At 39.5% G+C, this 20,733-nt stretch overlaps 1 protein-coding gene across 1 annotated transcript; it reads right to left on the reverse strand.

Moving 5' to 3' along the window:
• Positions 1 to 272: 272 nt before the first annotated feature.
• LOC308353461 (thioredoxin domain-containing protein 8-like) lies at positions 273 to 20,224 on the reverse strand (the record flags this gene model as incomplete). Its single annotated transcript, XM_080820302.1, has 5 exons — positions 273 to 335; positions 1,276 to 1,341; positions 12,847 to 12,912; positions 15,615 to 15,674; positions 20,105 to 20,224. The coding sequence occupies 5 exons, from the start codon at positions 20,222 to 20,224 to the stop codon at positions 273 to 275; spliced, it is 375 nt and encodes a 124-aa protein (XP_080676428.1).
• Positions 20,225 to 20,733: the final 509 nt, after the last annotated feature.

The following is a 20,733-nucleotide window of genomic DNA, read 5'->3' on the forward strand; positions in this document are numbered from 1 at the left end:
GAAAGAAGAAAGGCTAAGTTAGAGAATGGGAGTGATACCTTCTAAGTTAGAGAATGGGAGTGATACCTTCTAAGTTAGAGAATGGGAGTGATACCACAAGAGCTTTAAGCAATTTTGCAGTGAGATTGCAAAAAGGTGGAATTCAACCGGTAGAGCGTCAGGAGAAAGACCAGTGAATGGAGCATGAACAATATTCGCTGCAAATAAAAACACAAACACATTAGCTGCCGCCTTTTAAAATGTTGCAAATGTATTTTATCTTGGAGATCGGCTTACATTAGTTCTCGAATCTTCGCTTCCAATTTTTGAGCATCAGCTCCACAAAATTCAAAAATCTGTTCACAAATACACAAGGGGAAATATGTATTGGTTTAAATATTTGCAAAGATGTTAAAGCTTTGAGTTTTGTTCCTGTTAAATTATCCTCTACTTATTTCCGTGTCCTAAAGATACTTAAAATATAAATACACATTTAACACATTAAACTCATGATGTTTCAATTACTTGGCACCTTTTCAAAATGGTTTATGCTAATGTTTTGTCGGATTTATATAATTCTTCACAATAGTCTTCTAAACTGAGCTCTAAAACATATAGTGTGTTAGAAATGAGAAAACTCAATCACTGAAACCTTTCAGAGCCTTTATACATTGGTCTTAAGGACTTGTTAATTCATACACGATTTCTTGAAATCAAATGAGACGTAATTTCCCATGCCCTGACCTTTGCACAAGTCATAGTATTATAAACAACTGATTCTAAGAAGCGCATATTCTTTTCAAATTGTCACATCTCTGTCTCAGGATACATCTCATAGTGGATGGTATATTTTATTTGGAACACTTTTCAGTGGTATGTAATATAATAGGTGCATCTGTCAATGTGCAACTTAGATTTGATGAAATATGGAAGTTTAAAACCCTTACCATGCATTATCACGTTAGTACCAATAGTATGATGAGCTTGTAGAGAAGGCAGAATGTGGGTTTGCTGAGGACAGGATTAGCTGAAGATTTCAGTTTCCAGTGAGGGAGGTTTCAGCTGCCAGAAATGGTGTTAGGATTTTGGGACAGGGGTTGGAAAGTTCTAGAACAACTTCAATGCTCAGTGTCTAGCAGAGAAGAAACCATCCCTGCTTCTAATGATTCTGCTTCCCTAGGCAGCAGCATTCTATCTGGGTGCTGCCTGTGAGCATCATGGTTCATTCTATTTCTTCAAAGTATACCCCAGTATACCCCAGACTTGTGACTCCATCTTGATCCCATTTTCACTTACCGGCTTGCTCATGAATCCACTTCCATTACAGCAAAATGCTCTTTTGAGTCTCGAGAATAGGGTTACCTAAGTGTGGGTGCAGAATTTCATGATTTATCTGATTGCCTGGTTTGTACCCATTTCCTCTATAAATAGTTCTCGTGGCATTGGCTGGCGGGGAGGAAGGTGTCAGAAAGGATCTACAAAATGCTTCATTTCTAAGAGTCAGGTGGCAGGTGAATGGTGTCTATAAGCATGAAGGGAGTTTTGAAATCCTCTGAGCCCAGGGCAGGTCACAAGACAAGAACCCCTGGCAGGAACATAGGCAGGGTTTGGCCACTTGAATGACTGGATTTGGCCAACAGTTTTCCGAAGTGATTTTATTAATTTATATTCCCCCAGCAGAGGATGAACGTTCTGGGTGTTCCATATGCTTGACAACACTTGGTATTGTCCATTCTTTTTTATGTTATCCATTCTGGTAGCTTTAGGGGATATTAAATTTGTCACCAGATTCCATGGATTTTATCTCATGAACTTTCCCTTGAACTTACTTTAGCAACAGCGTATGATTTGTCTGTCTCCAGTCTTATGTCCCTTAGTTCCCTTCCCCCTTGAAGATCAAAACCACAAATCTAGTCTTTGTAAAATTCTTGAATGTTTCTTCACCACCATAAAATCCAAAGTCCTACAGGGATTCCTTGGTTTTGTCCTCTCTACCTCACTGAAACGGAATCTACCTCACTGTCCTATCTACCTCACTGAAACTCTGACCTCTAGCAATTCATTACAATTGGATTCACTTACTTATCTAATTTAACAAATCTTTAATAAGCGTCCACTCTGAGCCAGACATTGTAAACATGCCAGACAAAAGTCCCCTCTGGAGTTCACATTCTAGTGATAACTCTGTACTAATGTATTATTATCAAAAAATTCCTGATACACACCCACGCTATTTTGTAGCTCCCACTTCTTCCCTTCTTTCTCACCTGTTAGTCTTTTTTTTTAAAAATAGATTAGTGTGTTTTTTTGTTTGTTTGTTTTTTTAAAGATTTTGTTTATTTGTTTGACAGAGAGAGAGATCACAAGTAGGCAGAAAGGCAGACAGGGAGAGAGGGGGAAGCAGGCTCCCCGCAGAGCAGAGAGCCCGATGCGAGGCTTGATCCCAGGACCCTGGGATCATGACCTGGGCTGAAGGCAGAGGCTTAGCCCACTGAGCCACCCAGGCGCCCCTCTCACCTGTTAGTCTTAACCATCCTTCAAGATTTAACTCATGAAGTCTCTGTGATCTCCTAGAACTGGGGCATTCCACTACTCAAGAGTTGATTCTGTTACGTCGTCTCCTGCAGCTGACCAAAGATGGGGACCCCGTCTCATGTTTTCCCTCCATACCTCTAGCATCTAGCTAGGAACCTTATATGGAGTGGGTGCTCTATTAATGGTTTTGGGTCTGACGTGAGCTGAGCTAAGCTGATTTCTGGTCACTGAAGTACAAGTCCAAGACTCTGGGTAGTGTTACATTTCAGAGACCAGGTGTTACCTATTGTCTTCTTTGTCCAGTTTGCCAAAAGCAAATGTGAGGTGTTTCCCTGTCTAGCATGGGGCTTTATATACAGGAGCTTCATATGTGTAGTTAGTGAATGAGGAGCAGCTCAGTGGTAAGAGTTTATGGAATGAGTAGCTTTCTTTTGAAGAGATACACACACAAGGAAACTAGCATATAATTTCTGCTTACAATGTTTTCTCATTTTAATCTGAATGTTTGGCCGTGTCTCTCAAAGGCATGCTCCACTGTGAGGGATTAGAAAGCAATGTTTACTTCTCTCTCCTCAATGCCTTCAGGTTATAAGCACTGCTGTCATCCCCCCCCCGCCAATGACTGCTAATGAAAATGACAAGCTCCAGTTTATGGAGCCCAGTGGGATATGGGGTGGGGTGGGGCGGGGGGAGGTCTCCATGCATTTCAGAACCAACGATGCCCAATAGTTACTTAAAAAAATCTTTCATTATGAACTTCTTTTTAAAAAGATTTTATTTTTAAGTAATCTCAATGCCCAACGTGGGGCTCTAACTCACAACCCTGAGATCAAGAGTCACACACTCCACCAACTGAGCCAGCCAGGCACCCCTCATTACGAACATTTTCAAACACACACACACACACACACACACACACACACACACAGAAAGAGAGTAATAAAGTGACTCCCTACCCCCATTGACCCATCACCCAGGTCCAACCAGAGGCATTTTTTCCCCCCCAAAGACATTTAATCACCTATAAAAAGCATATTACTATTACTGAGAAAATGCAAAAGATCTAAAGACAAGGGTCCCTTCCTAACAAATGGACTTCTGAGAGTACCAATTAAGGAGTTTAATGATGTATTCATAGAATAATTATAATAAAATACTTTGGACATTTGATAGGCAATGTGGTCAAGGGAATACTGAAGTTAGGTTTGGACCGGCTGACTGAAAGCTTGCCAATTTTCCAGACTTCTTTACTGAGTTAAAAACAACAGAATCCTCAAAGCAACAATAACAACACAAACAAAAGAACCCAAACCACCAACCAACACAAGACACTTTTTGGGGAGAAGGCCGTAGCAATGTTCATACATACAATGTAATTTCATTAGCTGTAATAGTACAATGTTCCTTTTCTTCCTTACAAAGGGCTTGCTAAGGCATTAAATCTTATTAATGAGATGGGAGGAATATGTCTAGCAAGAGAACGGTGAAAAGCACCTCCACCTGCTGAGAGCTGGACAGTGTTAATTACTTTTTGATCCCATCTTTGCCTCTTTCTCTGATTCAACCAGACCCATGCCTTGCTCTGAACCAACCTCATCACAGTGCAGGTGTTTGCACACTTCCCCCTGGACTTTCACAAGGCCATTGTAGGGCAGGCTTTGCAAATGCAAGCAGCTCGGTTGTGGTTTTTGGAGTTTAACAAAGTCAAACCAAGAAGGCAGGGCCTCTTAGAAACAGTCTGTTTTGAACAGCTTGAATTTATATGCATTTGAATTCAAGATGAAAGCATATGAAAGCAATCTATTATCTCTTTTTTTCGAAGCTACACTGGCCTTCTTCTCAATTTGTTCCAACAGTGAGATTTCAGGAAAACACTAATTTGGTTTCATTTTCTTATAGCTGGCTTAGAAACTCTGGCTGCATACCTGTTTCTTTCTTTCTTTTTTTTTTTTTTAAGATTTTATTTATTTATTTGACAGACAGAGATCACAAGTAGGCAGAGAGGCAGGCAGAGAGAGGGGGGAGGAAACAGGCTCCCTGCTGAGCAGAGAGCCCAACACGCGGGGCTCTATCCCAGGACCCTGAGATCATGACCTGAGCCGAAGGCAGAGGCTTAACCCACTGAGCCATCCAGGCACCCTACATACCTGTTTCTTAAGCATGAGTGGCATAAATACTGTTTTTCTCCTTCTATGTTGGAAGTTGACAAACTTTTTTTTGGAAAGGGCCCAATACCTGTTTTAGGCTTTGCAGGCTGTATCCTATGTGTTGAAACTCCTCAGCTCTACTACATATAGTGTGGTAGTAGTCAAAGACAATATTTAAACAAATGGACATGACTGTGTTCCAGTAAAACTTTATTTCCAAAAGCTGGTGGAGGGTCAGATTTGACCCTGGGGCCACGGTTTGCCAAGCCTTAGCCTACTGCCATCAGTTGAAGGTGTTGAGCATACACGTGAAGAGGCCTGAGAACTCCTCTCTCAGTACAATGTGGTTTTCTGTTGAAGGGAGAAAGGGGCATGAGTCTAATGTTGTGGTCATTTATCCTAAGCCACACTGAGAATTGTGAAAGGTGATTTTGGACTCTGGCCGTAAGGGATGTTATTCTGCCCGTTACCAGAAGTATAGGATGAAAATTTGTTCATGGGGATAATAATGGTTTCAGAGCCATTCTCTTCAATGACCTATACTCCTGTTCTCATGTTCCCACTGGAAGATCTGCTCAACTGTCCAATAGTGGGAAATCCCTTCACTGACTTCTCCCCAGCTTGAGGTGAATATATCAGTTGAGCCTAGATAAAGGAATGAGTTCCTGATTATCCTCTCCCTTTCTGGGGGTGTTTGGCCCAAGGGACAGGTCTGCTCTCCTCCCACTGTCCTTCCTTTTCTAGAAAGCACCTCTGAAGCAGGCCTCACGTAGGTCTTGAAGGCTATCATCACCCTGTGTCCTCACTTTTGGAGCATGACAGTTGTGAAAAACAACACTATCTCCTCCACCTAGGTAGGTAAGTTTCTCCTCTGCAGTCCAAGATTCTCTCTTAGATGGGCCATCTCAAAGTTTAGGCTTCAAGGGAACAGTAGAAAGTCTGTTGACATGAGCCTAAGCCATGTTCTGTAATTAGCACAATTTAGTGTTACTACAACTTACAGTAAAGGTGATATTTTGATTTTCCACATGACTCTGTGTGAGAAGAATTAACACAGCGGGTCTGGTTCCTTATTTCTTGCTTGTCTCCAAGGGAACCGTGATTGATCCTTCACCAGCGCCCCAGAGAATATGTACCCTCCCCCCACCAAAGTATTCTTTGTATCAATAATTGATTATTTTGTTATATATATCTGGAGTGATGGACCATGCCACACCGCCTTGCTTGGCATAAACATCAATATCGATGATGTTTTTATCATCATGGTTTTATTGTTGGGGTCCTAGTCTCCATTGTCAGAGGTAGTTGTGTAGCAATGGTTGCTTAGCAAGATGTGTCTACATGGCCAGTCCCCACATAAAAGGACTCACACCCTGAACGTCAAAAGAGCATCCCTAGGCAGAAACAGTCCACAAATGTCCTTGAAGTTCACTACTAAAGAGAGAGAGAGCACTCCTATGTGTCCCCAGCCAAGGAAGAACATCAGAAGCTTGTGCTGGACCTTTCTGGACTCTACCAATGCATATCTTTTTCCTGATATTTTTGCTCTGTATTTTCTGTTGTAATAAATCTTAGCTATAAGTATAACCTGCTATTGAGTCTTATAAGTCCTTCTGGCCGATCACTGAATGAAGTACTCCTACATTTCAATGATTTAACATTTAGAGGGCAGGGCTAGGAGGAGGATGTAAAATTTAAGGGGTTCCCAGAATTCAGTAACTAAGATAAATAACATTTTAATAAATATTTTAAAAGTCAAACATTAATGCAAAAAATCCATCATGAACAAAATATCAAAAATTCAAAGACAGACAGGTTTCCACCCTGTACTTGCAATCACCTGCCTCACTCTAATCCCTGCCCTGGAGACAAGAGGAGTACAAGTAATTACTGCCTTTGAATTGCAAATACCTAGAGCAGCATCTTTAGCAATGGTGATAAATGCTTGCTGCTCTGGCTTTCTCTTTCTTTCCCTCTGTCGCACTTAGTTCTTGCCCCTCCCAGTAAATTAATCTCTGCCAATGTATCAGCTGCTTCTGGGGCTGACATATAACCCCTTTAGGGACCTAGACACTGTGGGAGAGCGCTTTTATTTTCCCTCAGGTAGAAACCCTCTGTGTCGTAACACCATCCTTAACAGGTTGAATATCCCTGGGTAGAAAACTCTTAAATGCTAAGATGACTTAGCTTAAATGGATATTGTAGTTATTCAAAGAGTTTTAGAGGTCTCTCCTAACCACTGCTTCCAAATTTCTATTTATTCATAGATTTTTTTAAATTTTATTTTTTTAAGATTATTTATTTATTTATTTGACAGACTGAGATCACAAGTAGGCAGAGAAGCAGGCAGAGAGAGGGGGGGAAGTAGGCTCCCCACCGAGCAGAGAGCCCGATGCGGGTCTTGATCTCAGGATCCTGAGACCATGACCTGAGCCCAAGGCAGAGGCTTTAACCCACTGAGCCACCCAGGCACCCCTATTCATAGATTTTCAAGGAGATAGGGGCACAGACAGATTCTGGGGCTCTAGCAATAAAATAACCTTATTTTATAATATGTACCAAGTCCAGTGCTAAAGCACTTATATACATTATCACAAATTTTCATGACAACAGTTCAAAGATACATGATACAGTCCCCATTTCCAAGACAGGGAAACCGAACTCAAGGTGCTGAAGGCACATTCCCAAGGTCACCCAATAATAAAAGGCTGACCTCGGGTTCAACCCACAGGTGCCTGACTCCAGAGAAAGCAAAAACTAGCCACAGACATTCTTTTGGGCAGTCAAGTACTATTTTTTATGAACTTGAACAGTGAGCATTTGGGAGGGGGATTCTCCAAGGACCACCATCCTCCTCACTTTCTATTATCTCATTTACTGTCCCTGCCTGGCTTTCGAAGAAACCAATCCTGTCCTCTCTTGAGCAACCCATGGTGCTGCCCCTTGGGGATTCTTTTCATCTTTCTACCTACTTGAAGGAGGGAGCTCACTGAAATGACTTCTACCACCTGAGCAGGAGCCCTGCTGTTCACAGGCACAGGGACAGGAACTTCCCCCCCTCCCCGACTCAATGTGAGCACAGGAGCTCTCAGTTCTTCTGAATTATTCATTTGTAAACAGCTCACTTATTAGCATCTATGCTCCTATATCCTATGGCTCTTATGAGTAGATTAAAGTGCTTTGAGAAGCCATTTATTCTCATATCAAAAAATGAAAGATGGAACAAATTTCTGATGTTGGCCCATGTTTAAGCAGTTGGCCAAGAGGTGCTAAATCTTGGTTACTCTTCCTTTCTACTATTACACTGAATGTCAACGTTGGTCTGGAATCAATGTTATTAATCCAGGGGATTTACTGATGGGCTTCAGAGGCTCAATGAATAACTAGTATCATATGCACATTGCAGTTTATGTATTTTCCTACTTATAATAGAATACAGTATAATATTCTGGTTAAAAAAAATCAGCCAAGGTTTTGGATGGCCCCTCTGAAAGAAACTGCAGATTTTTATTTATTTATTTTTTAAAACAATAGTTAATCTTACTGGAACAGGATGTGGATGTCCCAGGTGAAAACACGAAGGAATACAGCAGGAAGAAACAACCCTACCTTATTTATTACCTAGAATTTGCTTTCATTGTCTTTTGCCCCAACACTGTGAAATAATTACAACTGTTGTTTATAGTGCATCCCTGCTAGGGGGCCATTCAAATCTGCCTGGAAATTTTCAGCAACACGTAATGCCTCTTCTCTACTGAGACCCTGGGTCATTGTTATGTAGCTTTATCTGCTTCAGTTTTTTAAAGTTTTATTTGTTTATATTTTATGTATCTTGAAAATAGTTGAAATGAGCTAGAATCAAGGGCAAGATAAAGTAACAAAACCATTCAAGATGATTCAGTATGGAGATGGCAATTAGGGAATGCCAGGAAACTGCAGATAAGGGGGAGGCTATTGTATTTGAGTAAAGGAAGTAATTTTGAGATTATTGGCAGTAATCGAAAAAGAGAAACCCAGGGGATTCCCTAAACTATCTGATCTAATGCAAGAGAGTGGATCATATTTTTGAGGGCAGCAAACATTTTCCTAACTCTGTTCTACGAGGAATTATCACACGGCTTTTTATACAATGTACATTTTAAAAGGCATAATGGATCGTGGCTCTTTGCCAGACGTTTTACCAGAAATGTGAGTACCTTTCTTATAACATCCCTTAATAGAAACTGGATTCTAGGCTTTTTTTTTTTTTAATGCTAGATAAATGCTATTTAACTGCTTTCCTAAGTCAATTTTTAGTTGCACTGTCCCAGATGAAAGAGAGATGGAAGTGGTCTCAAAGAAGTGAACTCAATCTTTTTCCACTCCAAGGAGAACAATGAATGTCACTGGCAGCTTTCCTAGTCAGTTCTATTGAGAGAGGAGGGAAATTCACATAGACTGGTCCTTTTGCACAGCTGTGCCCAATTTTCTCTGGTTCCAGTACTTTTCCTGTACGGACCATTGCAGGATAGAACCTGGGGGCATTTCAGAGGTCTCAGGTTTTGACTGCAGCTCTGGATGCAATGGAAGAGGTGGGGGACCCTCCAGAAGCCCTATACGGATCTCAGATATGAAACGCTGGGGATTGAGTCAAAGAGGTAAAGGGATTTGTAATACCGTATCTTTAGGATTTCTGTCCCCATATTTTTTCTGCTGTTGTCTTTTGCACAGATTGTTTTTCTTGTCAAATGGAAGCCAGCATTGCCAATCTTCTCTGCAAGATTTCAAATGATATCGAAATTGACCCAAGTATGACTCTTTCTGGAGATATGATTATACATACAAAGTTTAGAAGTAGACTTATTTGTATATTATGACATGAATGATCTCAAGTTGTTGTTTTTTAAATAATTCCATAACCAAGATGCTAAGTTAGTAATATTCAATGAGACCCTCAATTCTCAAGAGCATTTCTTGGGACATGGGTATCCATGTTATAATCAGAGGCTGGCTAACTCTGGAATTCAAATAGAGGGAGGTAGGTCAGCTTAATGCATAGTGTCATCAATTCAGTTAATTTTCTTTTCCATCAGCTAACTGGCATAAAACTCAAATTTGAGATCCTTCATGATGCCTAGAATACAGACATTTTGTTCTAACCATTCAAAAGGGATCCGTACCCTATAGAAACCAGTTTAGAAAAAATTAATGTAAGCGGTCACCACACCCCCAAACTGAGAGTTCTTCTTCTTCCATATAGAACTGAGACCAAGCAGGGCCAAGCCTTTCCTCAAAAGCATAGCTATGGATTTGCTCGAGAACTTAGACACATAGTCAGCTGAGCACCCAAAGTTTTGTTTCATAAAATGGAGAGCAAACTGTTGAGTTGCTACAAACCTTAAGCAGTATCATCTGCAGAAGAGATGAAACCAGAAAGCTGTTCTGGGCTGAAGAGAAACCCTCCCTGAGTCAGACTGGTATGAGGACAGAATGAGGAGGGGAGGCAGAGCTGGCAGTAGGGTGCAGGCCAAAGACAGCAGCTTTCATTTATTCTTTCGTTTGTTCATTTGCTCATGAATCAAACATGAAATGAGTATTTTCTACCCAGGGGGGATTCTTCTACATACTGACATCAACTCCTCCAGGTGCTTGGAATAGGATGACAAAAATACATGAAGTTAAGGTCTGAGTTAAACAGAAATGGGCTTAGAAAAGTAGATTGGGTCAAAATGGTGAATAAATTTGAATGTCAGACTTGAATTTGAGGGTTTAGTCTTGATTTTGCAGACAGTGGAGGGGAAGGGCATCCAATTTTAAATAAGAGAATGACATACATGGAGCTGTGCCAGGATCTATTTAGGAAAGAAAACAGAGCTATAGTGTGAACTTGGGGTTGAGGAGGCCTATCACAGTTGTTTATGTTAAAGGTAGTTATAGCTGGAATTTTAAGTAGGGATGAAATTACTAAAGGAGGAGAAGAAGAATGGGAAAAAGAACCTTCGGAAAAACTTATCTTTTAGGACAGTAGGAGATAAGCCAGAGGAGAGCTGGGGGGAAGGATCGGGCATAGATGCTAAAAGAGGAGGAGGTTTCTAGAATATAGAACCTAATTAGTTAATGGTGCTTTTGTGTAATCAAGGAATACAAGGGTTGGGAAATGGCTACTTGAATTAGGTGCTGGAAGATCCTTGGTGACTTTTAAAAGAGCAGATGAAGAAATAAATTATAAATGAGAATTGAAGGCAGTAAATATATTCTACTTTTTCAAGAGTTAGATCATGAGTAGTCTGAGAGAACATTGATTTTTTGTCATTAGAAATTTTTTGGTTGCAAGTGACAGCAAAAGCAGCCCCAGGTTTACATAACTAAAGAATCTGCAGGGGTAGTTCAGGCTTCAGGCATGGACAACTTCAGGGTTCAATCAACGCCACTGGTATTTCTGGTTTGAATTTGCTCTTTTGATGTATGGTGGCTTCTTTTTCAAGATCCCTGTGGTGGCAAGCTAGTTGTATACCATCAGCCTCACATCTCCCCAAGTTCAAATCCAGTGAAATAAAAAAAGAAGGCCTTTTACTTAGCTACTTAAGCCAAGTCTTACAATTAGTTCTGGTTGGGCTTGGATTGGCTTGACTGGAGTCAAGGGGCTATTCTTGATGGGGATGGAGTTCACTCATAGGTCTAGGCCCGGCGATGGAGCCCTAAGGAAGCACATGGATCAAGAATGAGGAAGGGCATGGTTCCCTGGAGGAAAATCAAAGAACTCTTGATAGAGAATGAAGAATGGCAGTCGGTAGCAAAAACTAGTGTCCAAACATGAGGTCTAAAAGAAGGTAGCTGATTGATGGAGGCCTGGAGCATAAGGGAGGGAATGCAATCAAGGTACGATGGATGAAATCCATTTCAAAAGAAGGAAGCATTTTCATTTCTGAGATGGAAGGGAAGAAGATAAAAAATGGCACAGAAACAATCTGATCTATGGGGGACAGGGAGTTGGAGATACGTAGGCTAATAGTTTCAATTTTCAAGTAAACATTTAAGAGAGGGAATAGGTAGTGTTAATTCCTTTTGAAGAATTATTTATATCTATTGCACCAATTATGTTATAGCAAATACCCAACAAATAGAAGCTAAAAATGAAATTCCATAGCTAGCCTACCAACTGCTTTCACTTTTTGTGTTGTAGACACAATCTTCCCCAAAGTTTAAGCCTGAATATTTTTGCTTTACATATGTTCTTCCTAACACTTTTAATCGCACACACTTTCATACAGTAGATGTATCACAAATCAGTTAGCAGGTCTACTAGAAAAGACATTGAGCTTGCTTTTGTATTTTGTTCGAAGTAATGCTACAATTACTATACACTTAGGGGCTTATTTTTCCTTGAGGTATTTCCATAGCAAAGGTTTCCAAGGATGGATAATTGCGTGAAAGGGAATCAACAGTTTGTTTCTCTTAAGCATGTTGCAAAGCTAATTTTCCTAAGGTATGTACAATTGTCAATGCTCCCAGCCATATGTGGAATTAGTACTTTCATCACATGTGAAATATTTCGGACATTTTATTTCATTAATATCTTTGTGATAACAACTACTGTAACGTGCTCAGCACTTATGCATGTCAGGATGGGTCTACAAACTTGAGTCAGGTTAATTCATTTAATTCTCCCAACACCCTTTGAGGGGAGAACCTGAATGATCTTTGTTTCTACAGATAAGGAAATTAAGATCAAAGAGGTTTTTAAGTAAAGTGCTATGAAGTGGTAGATCAGATATTTGAACCACGGAAACCTATATCCAGAGCCCACATGCTTAACTACTAGGCTCTACTGCCTTGTGATTGTCTTTGATTAATATTTCCCCAAGTATTGTGAACAATTTGTATACATTTGTGTGAGAATCTCATCATGTTGTTTTCTGTAAGTTTCTTTTTTGATGGTTCTGCCCCATCAAAAGGGATAAGATAGGGACAATCGTGAGATATTTCTTACGGATTTGGATATCTCAGACGGTCTGAATGAGAATATTTATTACAATTCATGCATTTTTTGTACTCCTTGCCAATATGGAAAGTTCAGAAACTAAGAATTCCATTGCTAAATATTAAAAATAAATGCAGTTGTTTCATCCATCCTGGATACACCAGGCCTTTTTTTAGATTCTGATGATTTTATAATTCAACTCTGCCAGTTACCATGGAAACATACCTTCTGGGCCTTCTTGAACATCTGAAATGTGGGTATGGCTTTGACATGATAAATTTGGGCCAAGTCCTGGGAAAGGAAAGAAATGGCATGAAGTCACAATTCTGGTATCCTTACTCTACACCGAGCCCAGAACTTGGTGACTTCTCAGGAGGCATGTCTGAAAGACCAAAGACAGTAAAGACTTGGTAGATTCTCTTGCCAAGGAATGTCAAAGCTTCTAGGAATGCTACCATTGAAAATGGTTGCTCTCTGAATTCCTGAGCTTTCTCCTCTCAGGGCCCTGGGAGAGGGCTGAGAAATGGAGACCAAAATAGAACAGATGCCAAAGGACTAAATGAACTCATTTAAAAGAACTTGTGAAAGATTGCAGGGGGACCCCAGTTGAACCCAATATGGAGACAGCACATTGCAAAGATAAGGAAGAGTAGAGGTACCTTTATAAAGCACACATGAGACATGGGGTGATAATACTGGTCTCACAGTTTCAGTTAGGGTTTATATGTCTCTCTTTTTTTTTTTTTTTAAAGATTTTATTTATTTATTTGACAGACAGAGAAATCACAAGGAGGCAGAGAGGCAAGCAGAGAGACAGAGAGGAGGAAGTAGACTCCCTGTCAAGCAGAGAGCCCCATGCGGGACTCGATCCCAAGACCCCAAGATCATGACCTGAGCCGAAGGCAGAGGCTTAATCCACTGAGCCACCCAGGAGTCCCTATATGTCTCTTTCTTTTAGGCCTTACTCCCCCCTTCACTGCCTGTGTTTGTGAAAGATGAATCCAAAGTCAAGAAAATATGTCAGAATTGCAATTGTTATAATCCATTACAATCTGCTTTTAGTATATGTGCTGCTGAAGCGAGCACTACAATCTGCTTTCAAATGCCAGTTTTTGTTTATCTTGTTCAAAAGTCAAAAGAAAGTTAGCTACCCACAGGATCAACAGAACTGGACTTCTCTCTCTAATATACATATCATTTTATGGGGTGAATCCCTCCCCTGCCACCTATCACACACAGACACACACACAGACGCACACACATGGACCCACACATGTTAAATTGTAATTTTCATGACCATGGCAATGACAACTAATAAATAAATTACTGTTAAAGAAAACTGTGCATTTTGTTTCACCTTGAAAAGGGAAAGAGCTATAATCAAAAAGGCAGACAATACCATGTGTTAGGGAGGAAGTGGAGAAACATGGAGAGCCCTCACGCACTGCTGGTGGAAATATAAAATGGCGTAGCTGCTTTAGAAAATGTTTTGCCAGTTTCTCAAAAAGTCAAACATAGAGTTACAATATATGGCAAAAATTCCACCCCTAGATAGGTTCTCAAGAGAAATGCAAATATAGACATACATGTTATACTATCATTACTCATAAAAGTCAAAAGGTGCAAACAATCCAAAAGTCCATCAACAGCTGAATGGTTAAATAAAAGGTGGTATAGCCATATGATGGAATATTATTCAGCAATGAAAAGGAATAAAATGTTGATAACACGCTAGAATATAGAGGAACCTTGAAAACTCATGCTAAGTGAAAGAAGCTTGTCATAAATGACCACCTGTTCGATGATTCCATTTATATGAAATGTTTGGAACAAGCAAATCTAGAGACAGAATATAGACTTATGGTTGCCTAGAGTTGGGACAGAAGGAACTGGGGGTGACCACTAGAACCTCCAAAGTGTTTTTTGTTTTGTTTTTTTGGGGTGGTGAAATGTTCTAGAATTGATGACAGTGGTGGTTGCACAACTCTGTGAATATAAGAAAGGACACAGAGATAATGATCCTGGGTGTATTCTGAACGCACAATATACGATACACCTTCAAGGCAATTAAACACTAACACTTTGATGAAGTTTGAAGGAAATGGAGAAATGGAACTTCTATTATGTTCTGGGAACTATGTCATATATCTTATGTATTTCATCTCATTTTATATTGTTAAATTTTATTTGCCCTGTTTTACAGATGAAGAAAATGAAGTTTATAAGTGATAAGTCACAAAACTATTAAAGAAAAGGATGGGTGCATAACAGATTTTTTGTTATTCTAAAGCTCAGATTTAATCCAGTATGTCCAGTGATCACTTGTTACTGCTTTTTTCCGAGTTATAAATGGACAAATATTAGGAAGAATAATTTTTCAGATACTTTGTGTATACCAATAAGGCACGTTTTGACTGAGGACATGAGGCTGATTATTTTGGGGTGGAGGGTGAGGAAAGAAGGCTCTAAGGAGGGAAATGAAGGAAGGATTTTTTGGAATTCCTGTGATGTTTAAAAAAACCCCACAAAAAGCACAAAATATAGCAAGAGGAAAGCAAGGTATATTAATTAAAATGTCTGTAATGCATCGAGTAAAGTTTTAGTAATTGATTAATAATTTACTATAAGGCTGAAAACCACTTTTCACCTTGAGTGCAATACCACCCAACTAGTATTGTCTGTGTAGAGCAATTCTGCTCAGTGGGATTCTGGGGCAGAGCTGAGAGCAAGTGGAGAAAAACGTTGGGAAGTCTGCCATAGTATGGGAGAGGAAGGGGCAGCAAGAGAGTCACATACTTTCTCACATACTTTAAAATTAATATAAAACATATAAGAACATTATGAGGAAGTTTACTACCAATTATCAGAAAAAAGTCACATAATTCTACTTGACTTAAAATTGACTATATAATCACTGAGATCACTGAGACAGGACTGTCAAAGACACAGATTTGGATTTTATGTATCCCCATGGAAGGATCTAAGATTCTTACCTGAGAATCATCCACATCCACATTAGCAAACATTACATTTCGGTACTGCAGAGACATTGCCTTCAAAATAAAGGAATAAAAATTCCCTATTAGCTTAGCATTAATACTAAATCACACATGAGAATTATACACTTGTCTCTTGGCAAAAACAAACAACGAACAAAAAGACCGTTCAAGAGAGCTGAGCATCACTCTGGCATTTCACTACTGCCTGGAACTTAAAGCACGAGAGTCAAATATGGGATGATACCAAGGTCAAGCCAAGATCACTGGCAGAATCAGAGTCTAAAGAACCATACTGGAGATCAGAGTTTCAAAGCTGGGAAAGGAAGCGAAGAAATCATGAAATGTGGGTCCGGATTTACTCTGCAGGGTGAAGGGACAGAGGAAAGAAGCAGCTCTCTTCTGCTTCTGGTTTGTTCTGAAAGCATCTTTGGCAGCAGTGGTGACAAAGGTGTTGATAATGGGTCTGGGAATAGTGGACGCAGTGGCAGCTGGTAAATGTCACCCCTTGTGGTTTTTTTTTCTTCTTTTTAGACAGCTGTGCTCATACTTCAAGGACACTTAATAGCATCTGGATTTGTTTGCTTTAACATCATATCTCAGGCATTTCCAGTGACCTATTTCAAATGGGACCTCTCTCTGATGGTATGAGGTATCCAGAGACAATGGAAACTCTTCTATTGTAGGGATTCTCTCCAGCTGTTGTCTGGAGGTTGTGACCGAAGTGGGAGTTCTTTCTTCGGTGGCCCATCAAGGTTGTGAAAATGGGGAAAAACTCTCAGATAACAGAGTATTTTTCAGACAGAAGAGAAGCTGATTTTGGTCAGCAACATCTCTGTGCCTTATAGGAAAATGGGATCTCCCATGAACTCTTGGGCAATTGACTTGTACTTCAAAGTTTGAAGATATATGGATGTTCCCCAGTAGGAGTCATGGGAATGAGTTTGACCTATGTGGACATCTAACTGTATTTATGAAGTTTTCAGAGCCCGTCAGGAAATGGACAGGGTTATGGAAGTTGCCATTTTTGCATCAAATAGTATGTATATATGGGATAGATATGGGTTCCTTGCTAGATATGGGTTCCTTCCCCTATGGACACTGCCTTCTCTCATTATTCCATTCCATCCACCTAGGACCCCATCCCCACCCCCAACCACTCTTCCTTCTACTCTGTTCTTCCTCGTACATAGTCTGCTACTGTTTGGTTACCTATTCCGTTGATCTTAACTCTAAAATAACTCCTGAATTTGATCTTCCCTTCTTTCTCCAAAATCACTGCCCTAGTTTTAGAAAACCTATCATTGAGACTGTTGTCACCTTGGGTTACCTGCCTTCAGTCTTTCTCATCCATTTGTGTATAGCACAGCTAAAAATATTCTCTACACTCTCCATTTGACCACAGCAGAACCCTTTTTAAAATTCTTCTGTTTTGGGGCACCTGGGTGGCTCAGTGGGTTAAAGCCTCTGCCTTCGGCTCAGGTCATGATCCCAGGGTCCTGGGATCGAGCCCCGCATCTGGCTCTCTGCTCCGTGGAGAGCCTGCTTTCTCTTCTCTCTCTCTGCCTGCCTCTCTGCCTGCTTGTGATCTCTGTCAAATAAATAAAAAAAAATCTTAAAAAAAATTCTTCTGTTTTGACTGTCTACAGCAACTCATTAAATTACAGCACAAGGTCCTTCTTGATTTGACCTCAACTTTCTGTTTGAAGTTCGTCACCATGCCTCCGTGTATACTGTAAGTATGCCTCACAGACTACTTATTTGTTTTTCCATGATCATACCAAGAAATTTCTCAACAAATATATAACTTCTCCTTTCTCCTGAAAATGCTCTTTTCAGGATGATCCTCTTCACCCACGGTCAGCAAACTGCACTCCACAGAACAAAGCCAGGTCTCCACATGGTCTTGTAAATTAAATCATATCAGAACACGATTTGCCTGTTCACCTGTACATTGCCACTGGATGCTTCTGCACTACAACAGTGAAGCTGAGTAGTTATCACAGAGACCACAGGGCCTGCGAACTTGAAAATATTGACTGTCTTGTCCTTTACAGAAGTTTAGCTGGCTAACTTCCATTCCACCTTCCTGCAGAGCCCGGAAGGAAAAGAGGTAGATATTTGTTTGGCTCCCCTGCAGCTAGAGTTCTGGATGCAAGAGTGATTTTTCCCATGAGATACATGCAGGAGAGACATGGAAGGTGGAAGTGAGACAGTAGCTACGTTCTTCTTGTCTTTGGATGTTCCTGCTGGAAAGCAAGACTGTGGGTAATGGAAGTGGTTTTTGCTGGAGGCAGCAGCAGAAACCAGACTCAGGCACTGGTGCCCAGACTTTAGCTTCCTGGACGTCCAGAGGCACTTGTGACAGCAGGAGCCTCATGATTCTGGTTCTGATTCCCAACTGATGCTCTATTGTCATTTTGTTCTCTCCTTCCAGGGAAGGGGGGTGGCCTCCCATCCCCCTTTCACTTCTGATTATGGCCAAGTTAGGATCCTCAAAGTGGGGTATGTGGTGTTTTGAGAGAATCATTCATGGAACCTATTAACCTAATCTTTCAATAATTTTAAAAGCAATTAATTCCTTGTATTAAAATTCTTTTCTGTTTAATTTGGTTTCTGTTGCCCGCTTTGATCTCTGACTAGTAAAGTAACCTAGAGTAAGTAAAGCCCTTTCTCCACCCCCTTACGTACTAGAAGTTTAAAAAAATTACACACATGGTATTTGAATAATTACCATGCAAAATTTCAAAACTTATAAGAAAGATAAAGGAATCCCTTTTGCTGAAAAAAAAAAACTTCTTTGATATGCATCTTTCTCTTTCCCTTTTCTCTACATATTATATGTGTGTGTTTATATATATATACATGTACATGTATGTGCTGTTTTACATAAATGGGACCATCCTAGATACATTTTTCTATACTGTACTCTTATCACTTAACATTACATTGTCTTGGAGACAATGTCACCATTCCATATGGGTCTACTTGATTCTTTTTAACATCTGGACAGTCTTTCAGTATGAATTTGCCAAAATTTATTTTAAAACCATATTTGCATTAATCTGGATTCTACCAGGAAACAGATGGCACATTCAAATTAGGATCATTTGGGGAGTTTATCTCCAAAGGGCTAACTAGATCTATAAAAGTAGGAATGGGTATTGGAAGAGCTACAGGAGCCTGGACAAAACTGTGGCAGAGCTGTTATTGCCCTTAGGGCAAAGGTACGAAGAGAGGAGTTACTAAGCCTTCACATTCATTGCACTGTCTGGAAATGTCACATGTTGGCTGTTGGAATTTGATCAGCTTTGATCAAATGTGTGTGGCATGTGAGTATATTTATAATCTGGAAGCTGAATACTGAACATTTTCTTTCTTCAAGTTTTGAGTGTCAGAATAAAGGGGCCCATGAGATAATAAAATGTTTCCTCTGGATAGTCCAATAATTTTTAGGCACAGAATGGATGTTGGGATGTCATGTAGCCAATTTCTGTGCTTGGATATAGGTTTGTTTTTAAATCAATGTCAAAGGTTGTGACTGTGATTAGAATGAATTCAGGTAGATTCAAGACACTACAACAAAACGTATGATGTACTACATGCTGGCAAAATGAACATTAAAAAAAAAGAAGAACAGGGAAACAAAAAGAAATTTAAATTCCAAAAAAAAAAAGTTCAAACTGAAATGTTAGAAACCTTGCTAAAAAGAAACCAGAGTATAATCAGTCATGTAGAGAAATCAAAACTTCTTTAAATTTGAAGAAATATTTCACAAAATAACCATAAGTGTGAAACTTCTCCAAGATAAGGAGAAATGAAAATGCCCTGAAGTTCTTTCTGTGGCATGTGACACCAAAAATAAATAAAATGGTGAAAACTTTTAAATGGAGAAATAAGGAAATTAACCAGATGAAACACTGTATAGACATTAAAGTTATAATCTGGAGATCCTACAAAAAGGCAAATGAATGTGTACTTGGAAAAAGACCCAAATAAAACTATATGATTATAACTAACTAGAATATTTTACTAAAGTAGTTTATAAAGTAGAAAAGACATGAAAGAATATGTAAGACATAAGTTCTGATAGGGTTGAAGGATGGGAGAAATCTATTCTTTTATACTATAGTTAAAAACAAGTATCATATTTTTTTCATAAACTATTCCAATATTTAGAAGTTCTGAACTCTGGAACTTTGGCAAAACGTCATTATTATGAATAATCCATTCATTTGTACCACTGTACCCTTTTGCTCATCTGGATGCTGCTTGCAGAATTAGCCATAGATAAATAGTATTAATCTTCTAGTGTGTATACTTACGATCTTATTAGATCTTGGTATGTTATCATCAGGATAATCAGGAAGCTTCAAAAATCTATGATTCCATATGGCTTATAAGTGCAAACTTTTTAAGATTGAGAAAATTATTAGGGGATTTAAAATTCCTTCAAAAACTGGGAAATATATACAGGTGATACTTACATGAACAAGAGGACAAATCTTTTGGCAAGGACCACACCATTTTGCTGAGAATTCAACCACCACAAGTTTGCTTCCGGCAGCTTTCAAAAATGTTTTTAATTCATCCTGAGACCAGAGCATAAATGAAATATGCATAATCACTGCATTTCATAAAACTTCCAGATAATAAATGACACCTCAGTTCTTGAAAACCTTAACGAGATACCCCACCCTATCATTCTCCAGGAGAAACACTTTTCCTAGAAGTCCCTGTGGTCACATATATTTAACTTTCTAAGTATACATAAGTGACCCATAAATCTGAAAAAAAAAAAGTGATTAGGACTGTATTTACCAAGTGGTGGTTCTTAATGGTAGGTTACCTCTGGGGAGAGGTAACCTTACTCCCTCTGGGGAGAAGTAAGATTGACCAATGAAAGATAAGGGGTGGTAGTGGTGGATAGTTGTTCAAGGTGGACATCCATATTTGACTTTTTTAACAAGGACCCAAACATGCATTAATAGTGAAATTTAAAAGAAGAAAAAGTAGTCTAACACCTTGAATCCATTTCTTGTGTTTGTTTTGTTTTGCTTTGGGAGGTAATCATTACCAAAGCTGTAGTCAAACTATACATTTAAAGATTTGACAT

The sequence above is a fragment of the Martes martes genome (genome assembly GCF_963455335.1).
Source record: "Martes martes genome assembly, chromosome: 12".
In the NCBI taxonomy this organism is placed as follows: Eukaryota; Metazoa; Chordata; class Mammalia; order Carnivora; family Mustelidae; genus Martes; species Martes martes.